The sequence below is a fragment of the Ixodes scapularis genome, unplaced genomic scaffold (genome assembly GCF_016920785.2).
Source record: "Ixodes scapularis isolate PalLabHiFi unplaced genomic scaffold, ASM1692078v2 PGA_scaffold4__175_contigs__length_147842914, whole genome shotgun sequence".
NCBI lineage: Eukaryota > Metazoa > Arthropoda > Arachnida > Ixodida > Ixodidae > Ixodes > Ixodes scapularis.
This window is the reverse complement of record NW_024609879.1, coordinates 56,002,923-56,022,039: the sequence shown is the minus strand read 5'-3', so window position 1 is coordinate 56,022,039 and position 19,117 is coordinate 56,002,923. Positions and strand designations below refer to the sequence as shown.

At 43.2% G+C, this 19,117-nt stretch overlaps 1 protein-coding gene across 1 annotated transcript in view; it reads left to right on the top strand.

The window, feature by feature from the left end:
• LOC115331832 (TNF receptor-associated factor 5) overlaps positions 1-17,893 on the top strand; it is a 38,828-nt gene extending 20,935 nt beyond the window's left edge. The window contains exons 7-11 of the mRNA XM_029994083.3: positions 2,787-2,849; positions 2,927-2,980; positions 4,654-4,716; positions 5,945-6,016; positions 10,891-17,893. Of these exons, the coding sequence (XP_029849943.1) occupies positions 2,787-2,849; positions 2,927-2,980; positions 4,654-4,716; positions 5,945-6,016; positions 10,891-11,049 (411 nt within the window). The 3' untranslated portion in view covers positions 11,050-17,893. The remainder of the gene's footprint in view (positions 1-2,786; positions 2,850-2,926; positions 2,981-4,653; positions 4,717-5,944; positions 6,017-10,890) is intronic.
• Positions 17,894-19,117: the final 1,224 nt, after the last annotated feature.

Sequence of the window (19,117 nt, the reverse complement as noted above, 5' to 3'; positions counted from 1 at the left end):
TCCTTGCCCCTCGACGTGATCGAAGGTCAGATTTGTCACATGGGCGCTTATGCTGTAGGAGGTCGAGACTGCTTCAGAAAATGGCCTTTCGTGTCTTCAATGTGGTGCACCCCCAAAAAAAATGTACAGCTTTTTTTTTTTTTTTGCAAAAATAAAGTAAGCATTGCCAAACATTCAGTTCCCACCCAAGTGTAGGGCTGGTGGTTCGGACCAGATGCCAAAGTTCCAGAGCTTGTTACTATCTTAATCAAAAGTTGTAAGCTATCTTCTCAAACATTGAGTTGCAAAATGGACTTGGTCCCGTTAGCTGACGCTATTCATCTCCATGCATTCGTGGGCTTTGTAAGCCGCCATTTTCCCATAGAAAATTTCTGTAAATCGCCGATGACCTGAATTGGATAACAGCAAGCTCTGAAACTTTGCCATTTGACCTGGACCGATAGCGCTACATTTGGGAGGAGACCGAGTGTTTGTCGACATATAGTTTATTTTTGTGGTGAAACAACACTTTTCTTTTTTTATTTGGGGTTGTGTAGGGAAATTTTCAGGGATGGGACAGCTGTGCCAGTTGCCGTTCGTTTTGATACATTCACATTTTCCTGCACCTAGCGGTGCGAAAAGCGTGAAATCGACCAAAATTGCGCCACGCTGTGCCAAACGTCACGGTGATGCTAGATTCAGCGAAAAGTGGAAGCTCAGTTGGCCACCTTGGCTATTCCGTTGCCAGGTGGCACAAGCAGCTGCCCAATTCATTGGTTCAGCCATATCTGTCATTCATCCGTCTATCTGGTGGGTCCGATGTATACATCCTAACAATCGTTTCGTTGCATCATACATCATACATGCTATGATGTAGGATGCAACGTAGCATGTAGCAATAATGTTTTCAAGTTGTGCCTCTCCAATTTTAATTCAAATTTGTTTGTTAAATAAAATGTCTTTCTGTGTGCAATTTCAAATATGTCTGAGTAAAGTTCTATTCAATGCTTTCCAACACTTGTAGACGTACGAACCTACTTTGCTTGACTTGTAACTCATGGTACAGCTGGCTAAGATGCTTTTTCAAAATGATGTCACAGTTACTCCTAATGTGCTCCAAAATATTGAATTTTTATTCCCAGTGCTCCAAAGTGAAGAATTTCCTGCTAAGCTGCTCCAAAATGCAAACTTTTCTGTTCCAAAATTGCTTCATAACCAGTTTGACCTGCCCCACCCCTGAATTTGGCAATGTAGTACATTTGCGTCTTGTTAATATAAACACTTGCATTAATTCTTTCCCAAAATCATCCCTAATATGAGTCTTCCATAATAATGACACAAAAATTAATGTATTTACCAAGTTCTTCCCCGAAACTTTTATGTAGTATATAACAGGGTATCCAGATTAATTCCATATTAACAATACATCACTGTAGTGATAAGATGGCCACATGCTGATGCAGTGCCTGTCCGTATTACAATTGGCGGGTGAGGGAAATTTTAAATTTGATCTTTGAGTTTGTTTGATTTTGCTTCTCATGTTGGCACTTTGTGGTCAATTAACATGCTTTGCCTAGGTAGCTGGGAGGTAATGCATGGGCCTACGAATATGACAAGGGTGGTGCAAGTGCAGTGCAGTTAAGATTTGGTTCCACATTAGGTGCTTCCATGTGACATAATCCTCAGTCTTTCACTAGCTGGGGTTGCCAGATGCGTTTTGTTTATTTGGCATGTAACGATTCTTTGTATTTCTAGGTGTTTAACCCGTCTATAATGCTATTTTGAAGGTGGTGTCTATGACGAACACCAACTGGAAAAAATTGGGCTATAAATGTGGCTATGTGGGTTTGTTGGCTGACAGACATTACCATAAATAATGCGGGTGCCATCAGAACATTTGGGATTTTTCCTTTCTAGTTACCTGAGGGCCTGTTGCTAGACATAGGCATCATTCCGAATCATTTCATTGACCTTGAATTCAGAAAATCTCACATACAATGCACACCATATTGAAAAACACAATTATCTCTAGAGCTTCATAATGTATTTTTATTGTCTATGCAGTTTCCAAAGAGGAAATATGAGAAAATATGCAGATGAATGACCCTAGTGATCAAATAGAAGGATGGGTATTAAGCCGCCGAAAGTCAAAATCTTTAGTGGTGCTTGGATTAAAACTCTGGGCCTCCTAACTGCTGGTCGGGCCTGCTAACCACTACACCACACTGCCTTGTCATTTCTGCATTTCCTGTCTGTCTTATTGATGCATGTGGACAAAATGTATTCAATCAGAGGTGTTCTGGAAGCACACACCGCCATGTGGAACACGGCACGACGCATACTGGCACATGGATGTGCTTGTTCTGCTCCAGAATTCCTCTCACTGTTCGTCCGATCACATGCATTGTTTATTGTTTATGAGCTTTAGGAACACGGTTGTGTTGGGAGAGGCGGGGGTCGAATTTTGGTGTTGTCAGAGATTTTGCCTTTTGGCGGCCTCATAACCTTTGTTCCCGTCTATCGGTACGGTTCATTCATCCCCTTTTTTAGAACACTTTGTAACATATGACTCACACTGGTTAGGGTAGTTTTACCGAAAGTATCGGTAACTAAAGTCGACATTGTTTTTAGTGTTGCTTCTGTTTCATAAAAACAAACTTACGTATGTTTGTGTAATGCGACTAATCTTCTCGTGCCATTGATTGCATCACTGCCTAACTCTGTTACATTTTCCGGAGGGCAAGTGCCTCGACAACCTCGGTTCTTTGATTTTTTCTTGTTTTGCACGCTGCTCTCTGATGTTGTAGGAGCAACAGGAAGAGATTGGACACCTGAACATTCAACTCGATGCACTCACGAAGGCAGTCAAGGTGCGTTGTGCCGCTCTCCTCACACTCATTTTCTTGGCTCACCAGAGACACTGATTACGCCGTTGTTTGCCTCGCAGGAGGGTAACCGTCGAGTATCTACGACACTAACCACCATCAGCAGGGCACTACACGTAAGTACATCGCTTCACCACACTAGTTTAACCTACTGTGTCACCAGACTGAGTGGCCTGGATAGATACATAAATGGCCGGGGATCTTAATTACCATCTCACGACTCTGTTGCATGAGTACTACTGTGAAATACTGAGCAAGTGCACTGGGGATTAGCAGTTAGGCCAGAATGGAAAAATGCAGAAGGGGCACGTGATAGCAGGAGTTCCACCACTTTGCACCAAAGGGGCTTGGAGAAGAGCACCTTGGCTAGGTGAACTCAGAAATCTGGAGTGGGCACTTTCTTTGTACTTTGCTTATTATTTCAACATTTCATAAGTAGGGGGTGGATGCTTATGACATGTGTGGATGCTCGGTATTTTTATGATTAGTTGTTCCCCCCCTCGTCTGGCATTGTCCCTCTGGCATGTCGCGACCTTTCTCCTGTTGCCTACGTCACACAGCTGATTTCATTTGATTAATATAGAGTTGCGGAGGTTAATTTTTGACCAATTTTCTTCATTGAGAGCGGATTCGCTTTTCTATATTGCTAAATGTTAGGTGTTTTCTTACACAGGGCATATTTTTTTTAAGCTTAACAGATTTGTTTGAGAAAAGCCGTGAAAGCTACACTTATGCGGTTTGTGCAGGTGAGTCATACGACCATGGGGACAGAGTGTAGAGGGCTAATCGTAATGATCAGTCAGCTAAGTAAAATCTGTTCAATAACTTTTTAACTAGTGAAAATGAACTTATGGTTGCAATTAGAAACTTGCTGATCGTCACCGAAAGCCATTAAATTAATCAATTTTAGAACTACTTTAGCTCGTAAAAAGCTTAGTAGTGCGCTAAAGGTACCGCTTGTGCAGCAAGTACGAGGCTAGGGTCATGATAATAGACGGAAAAATCATGCGGGTGCGTTATCGCACCAATAGCCTTGCTTCTGCTGCACGAGCGATAACTTTAGCGCACTACTGTGCTTCTTATGCACTCAAAGTTTTTCTAAAAATTACTGATTTAGTGGTTTTCGATGACGCTCAGCAAGTTTCTAATTCGAACCATATGTCTATTTCCACTAATTAAAAGTTAATTTATTTATTTTACTTAATTAGCTGACTGATCGTTACGATTAGCCCCCATACTATGTCCTCCTGTCAGTATAACTCACTCGCACAAACCGCGTAGCTTTCACAGCTTTTTTTAAAGAAATCTTCTAGGCTTAAAAAGAAAACACCCTGTAGATTCGACAGTTAGTCATATGAAATCAGTGGAATATAATCGGGATATTTATGCCACTTATGCCAAAGGAGTACAGTGTACGAGTATCTTCTAAAAAGGCTAGAGTTGGACTAGGACTGGAGCTTAAACATTTAGTGTGCAAAAATTATTTTTCAAGGAGTGTGCAGAACTCCAGGTAACTTGTATAAGGATGATAACTGAATACTAAAGTCAGCTTGAAATGAATTGATCACATCATTGCAAACATTTGGGTCTGGCAATTGGCAGCATGGTAAAACTGCCTTAACATTAATTAGGAAAAATGTGACTCAATGGACAAATGTGGACTGTAAAAAAAGTGTCATAATTAACCTGGCACTCCTATCCAACGTGTGCCACTTACATCTCTTGTTTGTGTGTGGTGAAAACTTTTCTGAAGCTGAGTTCTCTTTTTTTTTATTTCCTCAACTCCCAGGCACAGCAGGAAGAAAACCGCAAACTGAGGTCTAAGTTGGACGATCTGTCGAGAATGATTGAGGTAAGCTGCAACCTTTTTTCTTTTTATAAAGGTGCTTAGACCTGGGCTCCTGGAAATTTCAAATATAACCTGTTATTTTTTTATAAGAGGGGTGAGTCTAAAAGATATTTTTTTTTAGTAAACTAGAAGTATTTGAGAGATAACTGAATTGAAGAGAAATGTACAATTCCTTACCATTGCTACCATCCCATTTGACTGCATAAACATGAGCATACTCCAAACATAGGAGCTTTATCTTTGTTATATTTTAATACACCTTCAGACTTGATTTTTTTACCTCAAGAATGCTGCCCTCTTCAAACTTCAGGCGGTGGCTGATGTCTTTACGTTTGCGTTAAAATATGGGTCATCCTCAAAGAATTCACTGTCCTTTTAAACAAACTGAAAACACCCCTAGATTCATATATATGGCAATCTATGGGACTGTCGAGCAGTCAGCTATCACACGCTAAAATCTGAGAACGGGTCACAAGGTCATGTTTTGGCCACCAGAAAATGCCACCGGTCAGTCAGCTTTGCCTAAGCAAACTTTCAGCCTTGCCCCTTTTCCCCAGAGATTGCCCTGTACACTAGTACATTAAAGAAATTCTGGAATCTTGTCACATAATCAGGCACAACGTCAGTGGTTCTGTGAGCGCACAGCAGCATCTTTTACCAGTAGTTCTCAGCGGTGCATGTCATCAGGGTCCCCTGTATGTCATATATGGTGTTATACATCTAAGAAAATATTACCGTGAAAGGGGCGTTTACAAAATCCAGCGCTCTAGCCTTGTCATCTATCTAGAAGACGTTGAACGAGTGCACTCACACGTACGGTGGGAGAGTGTGCAAGAAGCAAGAGGGGAGAAAACAAGCGTGTGATTTGGTCGAAGCGAGGAAACACATAATAGGCAGGAATAAAGCTCCGCAGAAGGTGCATACTTCACGTTCCACTCCTGCTGGAAGGGCCTTTTCCTTCGGAGGTGCTACGCCCACCAACATTTGCACCATCGACGCACCAAATGTATACCAAGTTTACTTGCGCAACGTTGTTCCGAAGCAACGCATCATAAAATCTCTGTTACCCCTGCCTTTGCTGCAATAGCATGGGAAAGGGGAGAATTTTCGAGTTGCCTCGGTGTCGGGTTTCGCACTGTTTCTTTCGAAGTGTTTTGAAGTGGGAGCGATGACTGGCAGTTTTTTGTAGCAATTCAGAAACAAGTGCCCGCACCTGTGCGTCTCGTTGCAGCAAAAAACAATCCACCCGATACTGAGTTCAAAGCTAGAGGGTACCACCACAACACACCACAGGATTCCCAGGGTAAGTTCCGTCATACTCCTGGCACCGTGTGTACGGCACAGTTGAACTCGCTTTCTAACTAACAAATTAACTCTAACCTGCTTGTCGCGCAGCAGTGTCAGGACTGACATCAGATATTACCACCCTTGCAGAAAATTTGATTGTTTTCTGATGAGATTTAGTTTTATTAAATATATATTTTTTTACTTATGGGCTGGTTAGATTACTCATATAGTAGGAGGTTGTCATCCTCACAGTGTACGCGGCTACCTTGTGACTGAGGGGCTGGGGTTTGCATCCATCGAAAAATCTGGCTTCCCTTTTAACATGCTTGTGAATTCCTTCACAAGAGTTTCAGAGTGCTGTACCTTGTCTTATCCTACAATGGACTACAGCCAAAGCTATGGACCTCCAAGTCCGACCATAAGCCATTTCGAAACATGGTATACTACTCCAACATGTCTATCATAGCACATCGAAGCAATATACCGCATGGCTTTTAACTGGCTCTTGATTGGACGTGGTAAGTCATAGCTTTGGCCATTCTAAGGTGAGAGGTAAAGAAAACACTTGAAACTGAATGTTATTGTTTGCAAATTTCTTAATGATAGTACAATTTTGAAAATACCTTAGCTGATTTTGTCTTCTAGAATAGAAAGATAAATGCCGTAACATTCCCTAGGGGCCTATATTTGAAACTGGATTCTGTGTGTGCAATTCTGAGGCTCTGTGTATCACAGAAAAATGGGTATCCGCATTTATAAATTTTGTCGGATAACCATCTATCATAAGCTGTATGTTATCTCCATTATGACCATTACATATAAAAGCAATATTTGTGTCATATCGAAATGTTAATACATAACGCTTGTATGTGGAGTATCTGGCTGCAGTAAGTTTCCAGCCATCCACATGTGCTAGAGATGAGAAGGAAATTGATTTTCCATGCACTAATGGAAGGTTTTCATGTGATCTTTTTTATGAACAGGGCTCTGCATTTTTTGTTCCTTAAACTTTCACTTGATATCGAACGTTCTATACTCCGTTTCACCTTATGTTGTACCGCAGACAAGGCTAGAAGCGCGAGCTCATAGCGTTGGGAGCTACTCTTAACGCACGAGAGCTTGTGCCGCCGAGATGTGCCCTAGAGCAAGGAGCTTGTGCTTGTAGCCTTTCCTGCGGTACATAATAAGGTGAAACATGGTATAGCAAAAACTGACATGACAATCAGATATAGGGCATGTGCAAATAGTGGATTTTGAGTTTGAAGCAAATTCGAAGCAAATTGTGGCTTTGGCTGAACGTTTTTTTAATCGAATATTCTGTGTCTGCTATGGCTATGGCCATGTCTTTCACTATTCTTGCACCATACGAAATACAGCTGAACTTGTAAAGGTTGTTTCCAAGCTTCCACTTTCCCACTTCTAGGCTCGGTTAATTTTAATCTAATTGTCACCTCAGAAAGTCCAATGCCTACATTAGGGTGGCGAGGAGATAATGGATTTGACCTCAAATTAAACCTGTACAGATCCCCAGCCATACCTTATTGAGGGGATGAATAAATAAATTTGCTACATGCAAATATTGTTTCTTCAATCTCAAACTTCAAAAAAAAAAAAGATAAGAAGAAAAACCAATCACAAATGATGAATGCAGGTTGCCATGACAGCGCTGCCCTAGACATATTTGTGTTCCTTCGTTTTCGGGTAAAGCCCTATGTTTCCCGATATTTACACCCCAAACATGTTTCTTGAAAATTGGTTTAGACTTGATTTTCCCCCAAATTTGGAATTTGAATTTCATCATTTTCCAAATTAATTTTCTCCAATAATATTTTGTAGGAAACAAAGGGTGTGTAGAAATATGTGTGCTAGCTCCAGACCTCCGAAACGGGCCTATAGATTCTGATGGTTTCAGTGAACTGCAGCAATATAGATTGTGCCCCAAAATGTTGCTTTAATGCCTATTGTGAAGTATCTTTTGCCCTCCTTTATTTTCGTGTCATTCATAAAAAAAAAAAGAAGAGAGAGAAGAATAAGAAATTACTCTTAAAACTTTGTTTCGAAAGATAGAACAGATATTTCGTTCCTGTCGAACGGAAGTGCTATTGTTGTGCATTGCAACTGTATGGGTAAGCTGTGATGTTGAGGGAATGTTGTCCCAATTCAGATATGTTCAAAAATCAGACAGGACTAGGATGGATACAGAGATGATGTGCATGCAGAAGATTATGTAAGCAACAAGAATTATGAAAAATCGAAAAGCCCAAGTGAGCTCTTATACTATAAGATTTATCACTCCAACCCCGCTCTCCATTGCACTGTCTTTAGAACCCTCGTACATATCATCACGTGTAGACCATGGCCTAAAGGTAGGGATTCCCCATGAAAGCACCTCCACTTTTAATGCCTCCTTTCTATCCCAGACCTCCGTTGACTGGAATCGCCTTGCCGCACATATAGTCTCAATGACTAACACTGTTGGTTTTAAAAATGTTTTGGAGCGCAGCTCTAAGGCGCATGTTTCCGGCTTGAGCGGCGTCGCCTTCGGCGTTGCCGTCGGTGTAATTGCGCGGTTCATTATGGGACGCATGACGTCACTGATGACGTCATCAGCATTGTCATCGTCACCAATGACGGCATCAGCATCAGCCCTGATGACGCGATCAGTGACGTCACTTATGACGTCATCGGCATCCACATTGTCATCGTCACTGATGATGTCATCGGCATTGTCATCGTTACTGATGACGGCATCGGCCCTGATGACGCAATCAGTGACGTCACTTATGACATCATCGGCATCCGCATTATCATCGTCACTGATGACGTCATCGGCATCGGCATCGTCACTGATGACGTCATCAGTGACGTCACTAGTGATAATGACGTCATCAGTGACGTCACTGGTGTTGTCACTGATGACGTCATCGTCACGTGACCTCATAGGGGTCACATGACCTTGTGAGGTCACGTGACCCTCGTGAGGCGACAACGATGCCGCTCGGAGGGAGGAGTAGCAGACAGAATGAGGAGGTGAGGAGGAGGGAGGAAAGATATACCTTCCCCTCAGTACCCTTCCCCTCCTCGTCCTCGAGAGCTGCGCTCTAATCCGGCGTTACAAGGAGTTGTAAGCGGCTTTCATTTTTTGCTAAGTTTTTAGCAGATGTTGCGTAGTGCATGTTTTTTTTTTTCCTCGCTCATCTATGTTACATCTATGTGTTTTAGAGTAACCGCCCACTCCCCTCTTAATGCCTTCGGGGCCCTGATGGAATAATAAATGAAATGAAATATGTATATGTTCCAATGTTATCTTTTGTATTCCAATGACCTGATTGTGAAAAACAAAACAATCAATGCTCCTTATTGTTAATTATATTTGTATATTTCTAAATATAACCTAAACCAGAATCATTTTTTTTCAGTCCGATCGATTTCTTTTTGATTACGGAATGCCGGACAGAAGCACACCGGACAAAAGCTCACCGTATTCTTCACAGACCCAGACAAAAGCTCATACTAACTCTTACACGTGAACCCAGATAAATGCTCACCCGGATAAAATTGTTTGCTTTTCTACGTGAGCTCAAATAATGTGAGAAATTAAGCAGGACATTCTATGAAAAAGTATATATGACTTCCACAAGGTATGTTTATTGTTTAAGAGAAGGACGTTTATTGATCAAACCTTTGAAGGTGAATATAGCCTTCCACTGCTCGAGCAGTCACAGCTTCCTCAGGTGGTTCTGATGATGCTTCGTTGCCTTCTGAACCTTGGCGTGCTTCCAGTAAAGCTGTTGTGACCAACACTTGATCCTGTTGAAGACATTCGATCAGCCTCCAGACACACCCATCTTGAAGAACTTTCTTTTTTCCGTCTGTTGGTCAGGGTTACCTGCATCATAGAAAGAAACAAGTCTAACTAGCAGTGTTCAAAAGTTGCTTTGCATAGCATCCACATAAATGAAGAACAACTGGGCTCAAAGATGGTACTTTTCAGTATATGCTTTACTGAATGGGGAGGTCACTTATGTGAAATGACTTACGTGACCCAGTTTAGCCCAGCCCATTTCACTCGGAGAAAACTTTTGTTCGGGTTATCAAAAAAAGAGAGGAGCTTATGTCCGGGTCCGCTGAAAAATAAGTGAGCTTTTGCGTGGGTTTGCCAAAAAATAGGTGAGCTTTCGCCCGGTGAGCTTCTGCCCGTTTACCCCTATTACGAGCTTGGAACAAAGCGAGCAATATTTTCCCTCTGATTTTTTTAAAAGACAAAACTCAAAAATGAAGGACCCTACTGTATTCTTGCATAATAGCCCTAGATTAATTTTGAAAATTTTACTGCTATGTAGATATAAATGTTCATAAAGCATACATTTGCTTTAAAGTACACCAGGCACATCCCGCTTTGAAGGTGTGCTTTTCTTCTCTAAGCACACGTCTGCACTGCAGCGAAGCAAAGTTTGCTGGATTGCGGTGTCAGCTCCGTGGGTATTGCTTCTCTGCAGTGCACTGATGCTCGAGGGAGAAGTGTGCTCAATGAGGTTAACCCGTTGCGATGAACACTTTGAAAAGTATGAATCTTGCAACATATCTGGAAGCAAATATCAAATAGCATATTATTCGACACTACTATTTGAAAATTTTGAATCTTTGCACAACCCTATCACATTCTAGTAAGCAGTTCATAATTCACCAGCTGTTCATTACTTCAGAATGAATGCTTGACATATTTCTTAAGGAATTTAAGAGAACAAGCCAGTAAGTTTGATTGACTAGATTCTCCCGTTCAAGCAGGTCGCTGAAAAACGTGAAACTCTAGGAAAAGTCAGGGGCTCTCGGCATGCATGTTCCTTGAGCCTTGACGAAGCCTCTGAGTGGCTTGGTGCTGTCACGCAGGACGGCACAATCGAACGCGTGAGCTATCCACGCTACGTTGAAGCGGGCCTTGTGTCACGGCCCGTCAGCGCCCGGGGGACGTCGTCGTCATCTGCAGGCGCCACCGGCATCGCTGCGGCTTCGTCTTCGCGGGCGATGCGTCACCACCCGAGCACCTGACAGCCGCTTGGGGGTGGTGAAGGGGGCTATGCCCACCAGCAACAGCACCATCACCACCACCATCACCACCACCACCACCCGTCGGGTGCGGGACCCTCGGGTTCGTGAGCGGGACCCATGCTTTCAGCCCACACTGTTGTGTTTGAACCAGCCCACGATGCGACTATGGCTATGGCCGTGTCTATGTCTATGTCTGTGGCTACGGCTACGGTTGTGGCTATGACTGCAGCTTAAAGCGTGCCACATAGAGGCTGTGGCTACAGCAGTTTCTGTGTCTGGCTACGGCTGCGGCTTTTACTACAGCTGTGGTTAGGGCTCTGTCTATGCCTATGGCTACGGCTACAGTTGTGGCTCTGACTGTTTGTGGCTATGGCTGCAGTTGTGGCTAGGGTATTGGCCTTGTCCACGACTGTGGCTTTGGCTACAGCGTTGGCTACGCCTACGGCTGCGGTTTTGGCTACAACAGTGGCTTCAGGCCCGAGACGAAGTGGCTTTCGGGTACTGGAATTGGGGGAGGAGGTCTTTGCATCTTGCATCTGTACGTGTAGAGCATCGCTGTACCTGCATCAACAAAACTTTTACAGTCCATCTGAGCACTTTTTCTGCAGTAGCTGTTTTTTTTACTGTAGTCTCTGGTTGTGCTATTTTGTGGTCCTCTGCTGAAATTTCGAAAGCCTGTCAGAACAGAGATAAACGACTTAGAGCCATTGAAGTAATGCAGCGAGTAGACGAGGGCAGCATCTGTGTTTGACTGTGTGCGTCATCTGTGTGCTGCTTTAGTTCCTTTAAAGTTGATTCAGGTGCAGCGATGTCCCCAAGGGGGTGATTGCTGCTGCAAAGATATTTCTAGAGCAGAGGCCTGGGCTTTATGTGGCTTGAGCATGGAGCGTTTTAGCAACATCTATCGGGGCTTTTTGTAAAGCACTCTTTAAGTAGGCATCTCTGCTAGACCCATGATTATGGAACCCTACAATATAATTCCCAACAGTTGATTTGACAAAGTTGAACAGTTGCTTTGTTTTAGATGATCCAGGCTTCTTACAAATGGTGCAAGAGAAACATGGCAGATCGGTTCTTTATATCTCGCTGGAGCTCGTCAGACATTTGACAAGTGTGTCTTTGTATGTGAAGCACATTGCCGTAGAAATACTGTCGCCTTTTCAAGCCTATTCTTACTTTAATTTTGCCCATTCGAATACCATTTAAAGGTCGGAGGAAAAGTCCTTCAAATTAAAAAAAAATATTACAGGTAGCAGTTTGAAAATTACAGAATCGTTGCATCATGAATTGGAGTGGGTGCCCTGACTTCTTTGTCAGTATAGATTGTGAGGAAACACCCTTTATAAAATCTGATTGCGATCACAACATTTAAGGCCTAACATTGTATAGAGCGTTCTCCAGCGCGCTCCTGAATTCTGACAGGATTTGTTGCTCATTTTGGGTTGCACGCCAATGACGGCCAAACTATTCTCGGCATTATAGAGTATGTTTGTTACACTATCCGTCTTACGGCAGCGTAGCTCCATGGCTTTGCCATTTGCAACAGCTCGGCGGCGTACTGCCAGTCGAGCTGGTGGGGTCATTGAAAACTGTTCTTTGTGCCCAAAAAGCACCCGTAGCCCGCCATTCATGCGGACCGGCAAAAGTATAGCCCCTATTCTTCTACGCCGAGGAATTTGCATACAACTGAGACGCGGTAGGCACGTAAGCGGAGAAAATATCAGCACGGGCCACCGTGCGCATTGCTCAAACGACCCGCGAGCGAGGAGTGCTATGTTCCCCGAGGATCCATGTGTTGTAACAAAACGAACTCGCCTCGTGACGACGCCGGCGGCGAGATCGGTTTCTACGGTGGTTGCATCTCGCATTGTGTTCACAGCCGTCTGCAATCGGTCGACCCGCGTGTACCGGGACGTTCTTCCAGAAGGTTTCTGGGGAGTCGTCGCCTTGTCCGTGGTTTCCGCGACGAAGTGTCGCTGAAACTCGTAGCCACATTCTTAACGCAGGCGTGCCAGACGGACGAATCCGTCGCGAAATTTCCGCTCCTCGATGTCGCAGCATGTCACGGCGAAATCGGTATCAGCGTTTCATTAACGACGAAGGTTATAGCTACCAGTCGTTCGGTGACAGTCACGAAGTCTGGGTAACTGGCAATAGCTTTACCAGGTCACGTCGTGCGTTGGTTTCCATTTAAGGGGGAGGAAACGCTGTCCTGCAAACTAAAACTGCCATGGGGGAAACGAAAGAAGAAAAAAAAAAAAAGCCATACACCACACGAAGCTCAAATTATGTCGTCGTCATATACACTATTTACGATGTAGCTATAGCTGTACATACAAGACTTATATACATATATAATATAATATACATACATATAAATATATATATATATTGCTTGTGACTCAATTATGATCCTGCTACTGACGGTAGTCCTAAAGGCGCACCGACGATTACACCGGATCTGTATGCACGCCTTTGCGACGAAGGCGTTTCGAATTTTGCAGCAGGGATTCCAACGTCTACCTTTACTGGACACCATTCTAGGCAAGCCTCACAAGCATCTTTCGGAAAGAGTATCTTTTAGGGCCTCTACGTAGTGTGGGGTCTTTGTCCCCACAAGTCCTCCAAGCTGTGAAAGCCACATGTACAGGGTTGCGTTGCAGTGCGTTGCAGGGATCGGAAGCCATCTCAGTCGGTGTTTGGGCAGGGTGTCGGTTATGCACTTTTGTCAATGTTTTGCCAAGTTCCTTTTGCATCCAGGTAGCACAAATGGTGTAGGCAGTCCAAAGTCCACAGCATACATAAACCACTTAATCGTTTTAGGATCTTAGTGCACCTTCTTCAAGATTAAAAGCTGTATGCACAACATTGGCCTCCAAGATCTATCGGTATCTCTGCTTGACGTTCCCATTTAACTTTTGGTTGTTCGCATTGAACTACCAGCTTAGCTTAATGTCACTCTAGAGAACGCTGTAGTTCACATTTTTTTCAAGAAAGGATACAAGCCTGCCTATTACATCATGGCGGGCAGGTTTTTAATTCCGGTGCACTACTTCCCGAACATGAAATGCGATACCGTGGAATCGCAGAAGAGGCTGCTCAATGAAAGCTTCCTGTATGCTTTGCTTGATACAAAAACATGCCTTGTAGCCTATACACTATGGTGCGCTTTCCTGCACCCAGGTTTTGCAGCAATTCTGCCTTTGTTCTATGAAGGGTTAGAGAGGCGTTGACAGGTTCTTGGTGGTATCTACAACAGATTATGGAGAATGGGAACATTAAGGCTAGCCGATGCACATTAATCTTCATATCAGGACGTAGAGTACTCTGTAACATCTAAATTTCAACCCAGCCCTTGAGCTGTACATGAATTTATTCTGACATTACATATTACATTTAATGACATAATTTTTTGTAGGTGTCGCTCACATTTTCAACATAGGCAAATGGCCGACGTGTGGACAGCACCTATCGCCCCTTTAAACCTAAGCACAATCTGCTAGCTAGGATTTGCAACGTGCTGCACTTCTGCATGCATGCAGCATTCTTTCTCTGGCTTATCATTGATTGCAAAGCTACCTTTGAACATTTCCCTTTGTGTCAATGATTTCTGTACGGCTATGACAACTTCCAAACACTGTACTAGTATAAACAAACTCGACAACATTTGAAAGTAGCTCAGACATTGCGTGTTACAAGTCAGATTTCGTGAATTCGTTGCTAGATCTTTCGTTAAGTGTGTCAGCTCGGAACGCTTCTATTTTTTGTGACATCATCTAGGAATGTGCCGTGCACAATGTAGAGCAAAAAGTCTAGTTGCTTGAACACGTCGTCTTTCATTGAATGTGTTGGTGTGTGTTCTTCACTGCCTGTTGGAAAAGTAGCATTGTGAATATGTAGATATGCCTTTTTGATTACTAGTCATGTGTGCATTTCGTGGGACAATGTTTCTTGTTACTCCTTAAATGTGAATCTGTGTTTTGTTGGAACCATTTCATAATTTTAATTTCCATAATATGTACTGCTTTGTTTTTGACAAATTTTTGTTTCATATTTCCTTGATTTAAGGTGTTCTTATACAAGTTTCTGACCCCACATAAGTTTCTGATTGTCAAATTTGAGCCTGACTTTAGAAAAATGTTAGACAAAACAGAGTTATGTTTGTATCATGTCTTCTAAAAAAAACGGTTGTTTCATGACTAAAGCTGTTGCAGGTTTTTTCCTACATCTTTTAGTGTTTTTATGCAATTATCCAACTTGTTGCAACTTTCACCATGCCTGCACATTGTTATTAGTATCTGTAAAAAGCATTAGAAAATAATTATAAAAATATTTCACTGCCTGCAGGCAGAGAGTCATCTATTCGAAGGCCACTCCAGCAAGATGAAAAAAAGTACATAACCTTTGATTTTGATCCATTGAACATTGACCAAAATTCTGAACAGAGATGGTAAACATTTCATCCTGAAATCCCCTCTACCAGTTAGGAATCTGCCAACCAAATGCTCTGACATCGCTAGTTAGTAGTCATGTGGCACTTTTCGTGCTCTCTCTTCAGCATTGTGCTGCACAAGCATGCGGATAACGAAGAAGGAAGTGCTCAAAAAGTGCTCATGTACGTACTCCCGTGCTGTCATGATATGCATTATTCTCAACCGATATGCACTATTCTGAACCGGTATGCAGTATTCTCAACCGATATGCACTATTCTGAACCGGTATGCATTATTCTCAACCAAAAATTGTCTGAAATGTCATTAACGATTTTCATGGCAAACAAAATGCCCCCAGTTTTGGCTTGAGGGGCTCTTGAGGCTGATGTTGTTTTTTTCACTTAGTGTTGTTATTAATGAGCCAAGGGTTGTTGGTTTTGAACCAGGCTGCTGCATTTAGATCTCCGAAGTGCTCTCTGATGCCCCTTCAGGTTTTTTAACATACATGTGTTCCAAGCTTCAGGTATATATGGCGGTGCTGGTTTATAAAGTTTTTTTTTTATTTCTATCATGCACATTCGATTGTTGCTTTACAGTGGCTTAAGCAGTTTTTATCTTTTTTTTTTTTGTCGTGAAAGCTTTGCTCACCTGGCATTCATCAGCATTCTTCACAAGTTGATCACACAAATTTGAGGGGTGCCTCTGCTCAGTTGGTATTTTAAGAGATTTGCTCGTTTAGTTGTTTGTTGTGATTTGAAATTTCTGGCAGCAAGTTTTAGAAGTCTTGAGGGTGATCAAAGTGTGGTGGAAAATTAATACCATTTAGTCCCTCACATGGGTCCATTAACCTAAATTGGTGTGGACATGCCAAATAATATAGTCAAATCTTTCCATATAGCAGGTCCAAGGAAATAGTTTTCAAAACAACCACTACATTTCCAAAGTATATGCCAACTTCTGGGTGAGTTTAAAATCATTAAAACTAAAACCTTAAAAAAAAAAAGAAGGAAATTATCTGTGTGGCCACAGAATGCCACCTTTAGAAAAATTGAAAATCTTGTGTCCTCTTAATGCTTGAATTTTGTTATTGAGGAAACAGTTCAGTTTTTTTTAGCATCACATAGAAAGTTTGCAAGTCAAATATTACAATGCAATTGCGTTTAAATTTTTATTAAAATGACACAGGGTACCGCGATACAGATGTCATGGGACGCAGTGCCAGAGCCAAAGTTCCAGTTTATAAACATGGGTCATTTCAGATGTTATCTCATCAAACATGTAGACTGCAGAGCATGAAGAAATTTGGTGAAAATACACATAGCTATACCAAACAAAGTTCCCATAACAAAAAAAAGACAAATGTTGCAAATCTGCAGGTTATGTTTTTAGGAGATTGCATAAGGGTTCACCCCCTCTCAGGTTTCTTTTGTGTATTTCTTGTTAGTGATGAACAATCCTGCTCGCTTAATTTTCCAAATATTTTATCAGGGTCTGAGCATCTAAGTTCAAGACATTGTAAGCAAAAATTGACACAGTCGCTCTATAACATTTGTAGCTAAGTGTTTGCGACTACAGCCACGCACATTTTATCCCTGTCCCTTTGCTTCATGCTTTTTCGGCCAGGCCACGCCGTCTTTCGCTGCACATTCCGACTGGCATGAGCTCCCCATCTTGTCGCCTCGCGTATCGATCACCAGATGGCAGCCAACAGCTCGTTTGGAATTTCAAATATACCCTGGAAGTAGTGCTGGTGAATGCCAGGTGCGCGCAACATGGCCAGTCACGTGGATCTCCTGTGAGAATCACGATGCTAAGCAGAAGGTACTGCAAGTGTTGGTTGTTCCCCCCCTCCTCCCCATGGCTGGTGCATCCGAAGAACTGCGAGTACTACCAGCAGCCGCCCCTTGTAAATACAAAGGCGTCAACGCTTTACGACATGCAAGTGTTCGAGACGTATATTCTGCGAGGCTTTGTTCGTGACGTCGCTTTTTTCTTGCTTTTTTTTTTGTTGTTTGTTTTTTTACTTGTCTCTTATTAACGAAGGGGAGAATGTTTCTTCCGAGAGTTACGTTTATGTCCGTACCTCGCTTGAACTGTCTGGCATAGAAAGATTTTTTTTTTTTTTTTGCTGCTTTAGAAAGCATTTTATCTCAAGATAAAAAAGAGGAGCAGTTCGCAGCTGGAGACAGACACTCCAGTGGTCGGAGAGTGTGAGAGACGACGCAAGGGGTCTTTGCAAAGGTTATTTTTCTTTTGTCGCCTGGGACGGCAGTATGCCTCCGGGTGCAACTCCGGTCCCTTTCATCTTGCGTGCAGTTCTGCCGAAACGATGTATTCATATTTGTATGGTTCATCGGGGTCGGTCGATCGCACTGCTGTTCATTAAAGCGCAACCCATTGCAGAACTGCAATGCTGCCTCAGTGTGTGGCATCCTTGGTATATCGAATGTCTCGTTTCAAATAGGGTCCTCACAATGGAAAACTATTTTCACTTAGAGATTAAGCGGCAACTACGCAACATGCTAGGTGTAGGTACACCACTGCCGCAAAAGAATCTACACTTGGAGTATTGGCACTCCGTTCCTCGATCACCTTTTGGGCGCTGCCATTTCGGTACTTAGCGGCGAGCGAGCGCCATTGGGGATAATTTTGATTAAAAAATTTGTCTTCCTTAGCTTACAGTATCGGGAAACAAGGACGGTAGCCCGCTGCTCTGTCGCGGACTCTTAACATTTTAGGAAGACAAAGAAGTGTTTCCTGTGTTATCCTTGTTCGTCTTGGCCCGGATCAGAAGGTCGAAAGGAGACTACTCACATTGGTAAAAAGAAGATAAAAGTAAGATTTAATACTTAATGCGAATTGGGGTGGCTGCACAGGCTGAGTTTTCGTTCTTCCGTCGCCACACAGGCTGAGGTTCTGTTCTTCTGTCGCCACACAGGCTGAGGTTCCGTTCTTCTGTCGCCACACAGGCGTTACGGCGCAGCGAGGTGCACACTGCGTCGTACGTTGAGAGAGTCTGCTCTGCAGAGACCCCGACCGGTAACAGCCAGCTCCGCGTAGCACGATCCGTGGGAGCGGCCTCGGTGCTCGGTGCATCGTTTGGACTTCGCACGAAAGCTCTTATATGCGTAGTCGCGCCGCCGGATACTAGCAATATATATGTCGCTTACTTGTGGGAAAAGTCTACATTCGGCCGTCCGATCCGGGCCAAGACAAACAAGGATAACATTTCAGAAGTGGGATATGAATCTATGACTGCCCGAAAGGACCACAAGCTTCACGTTGCTTGACTAAGTCGAAGATGGACAAGGACAAGCTTCCACACACGACCAGCTCAGCCGAAGCCACCGATCAAGGCAAAGGAGTCTCCGTGCGTGAACTCCTTAACGTGATCGTGGAAAAAGATTGTCTGCTGAAAGACTTATTGGAACGCCCGATTTCGACTGCAGCAACGGCATCATCAGCGGCGGTGGAATCGCAAGGGGTGACGACATTCCGGGTAATGCCCGACCTGGGTAAGAACATTTCGAAATTTGACGGCAGTGACGACGCGGCATCAGCTCGTGAATGGGTGGAGAACCTGCGGCGAACGGCGACGCTCCATAAACGGCCGTCATCATTTCTGCTCGAGAGCG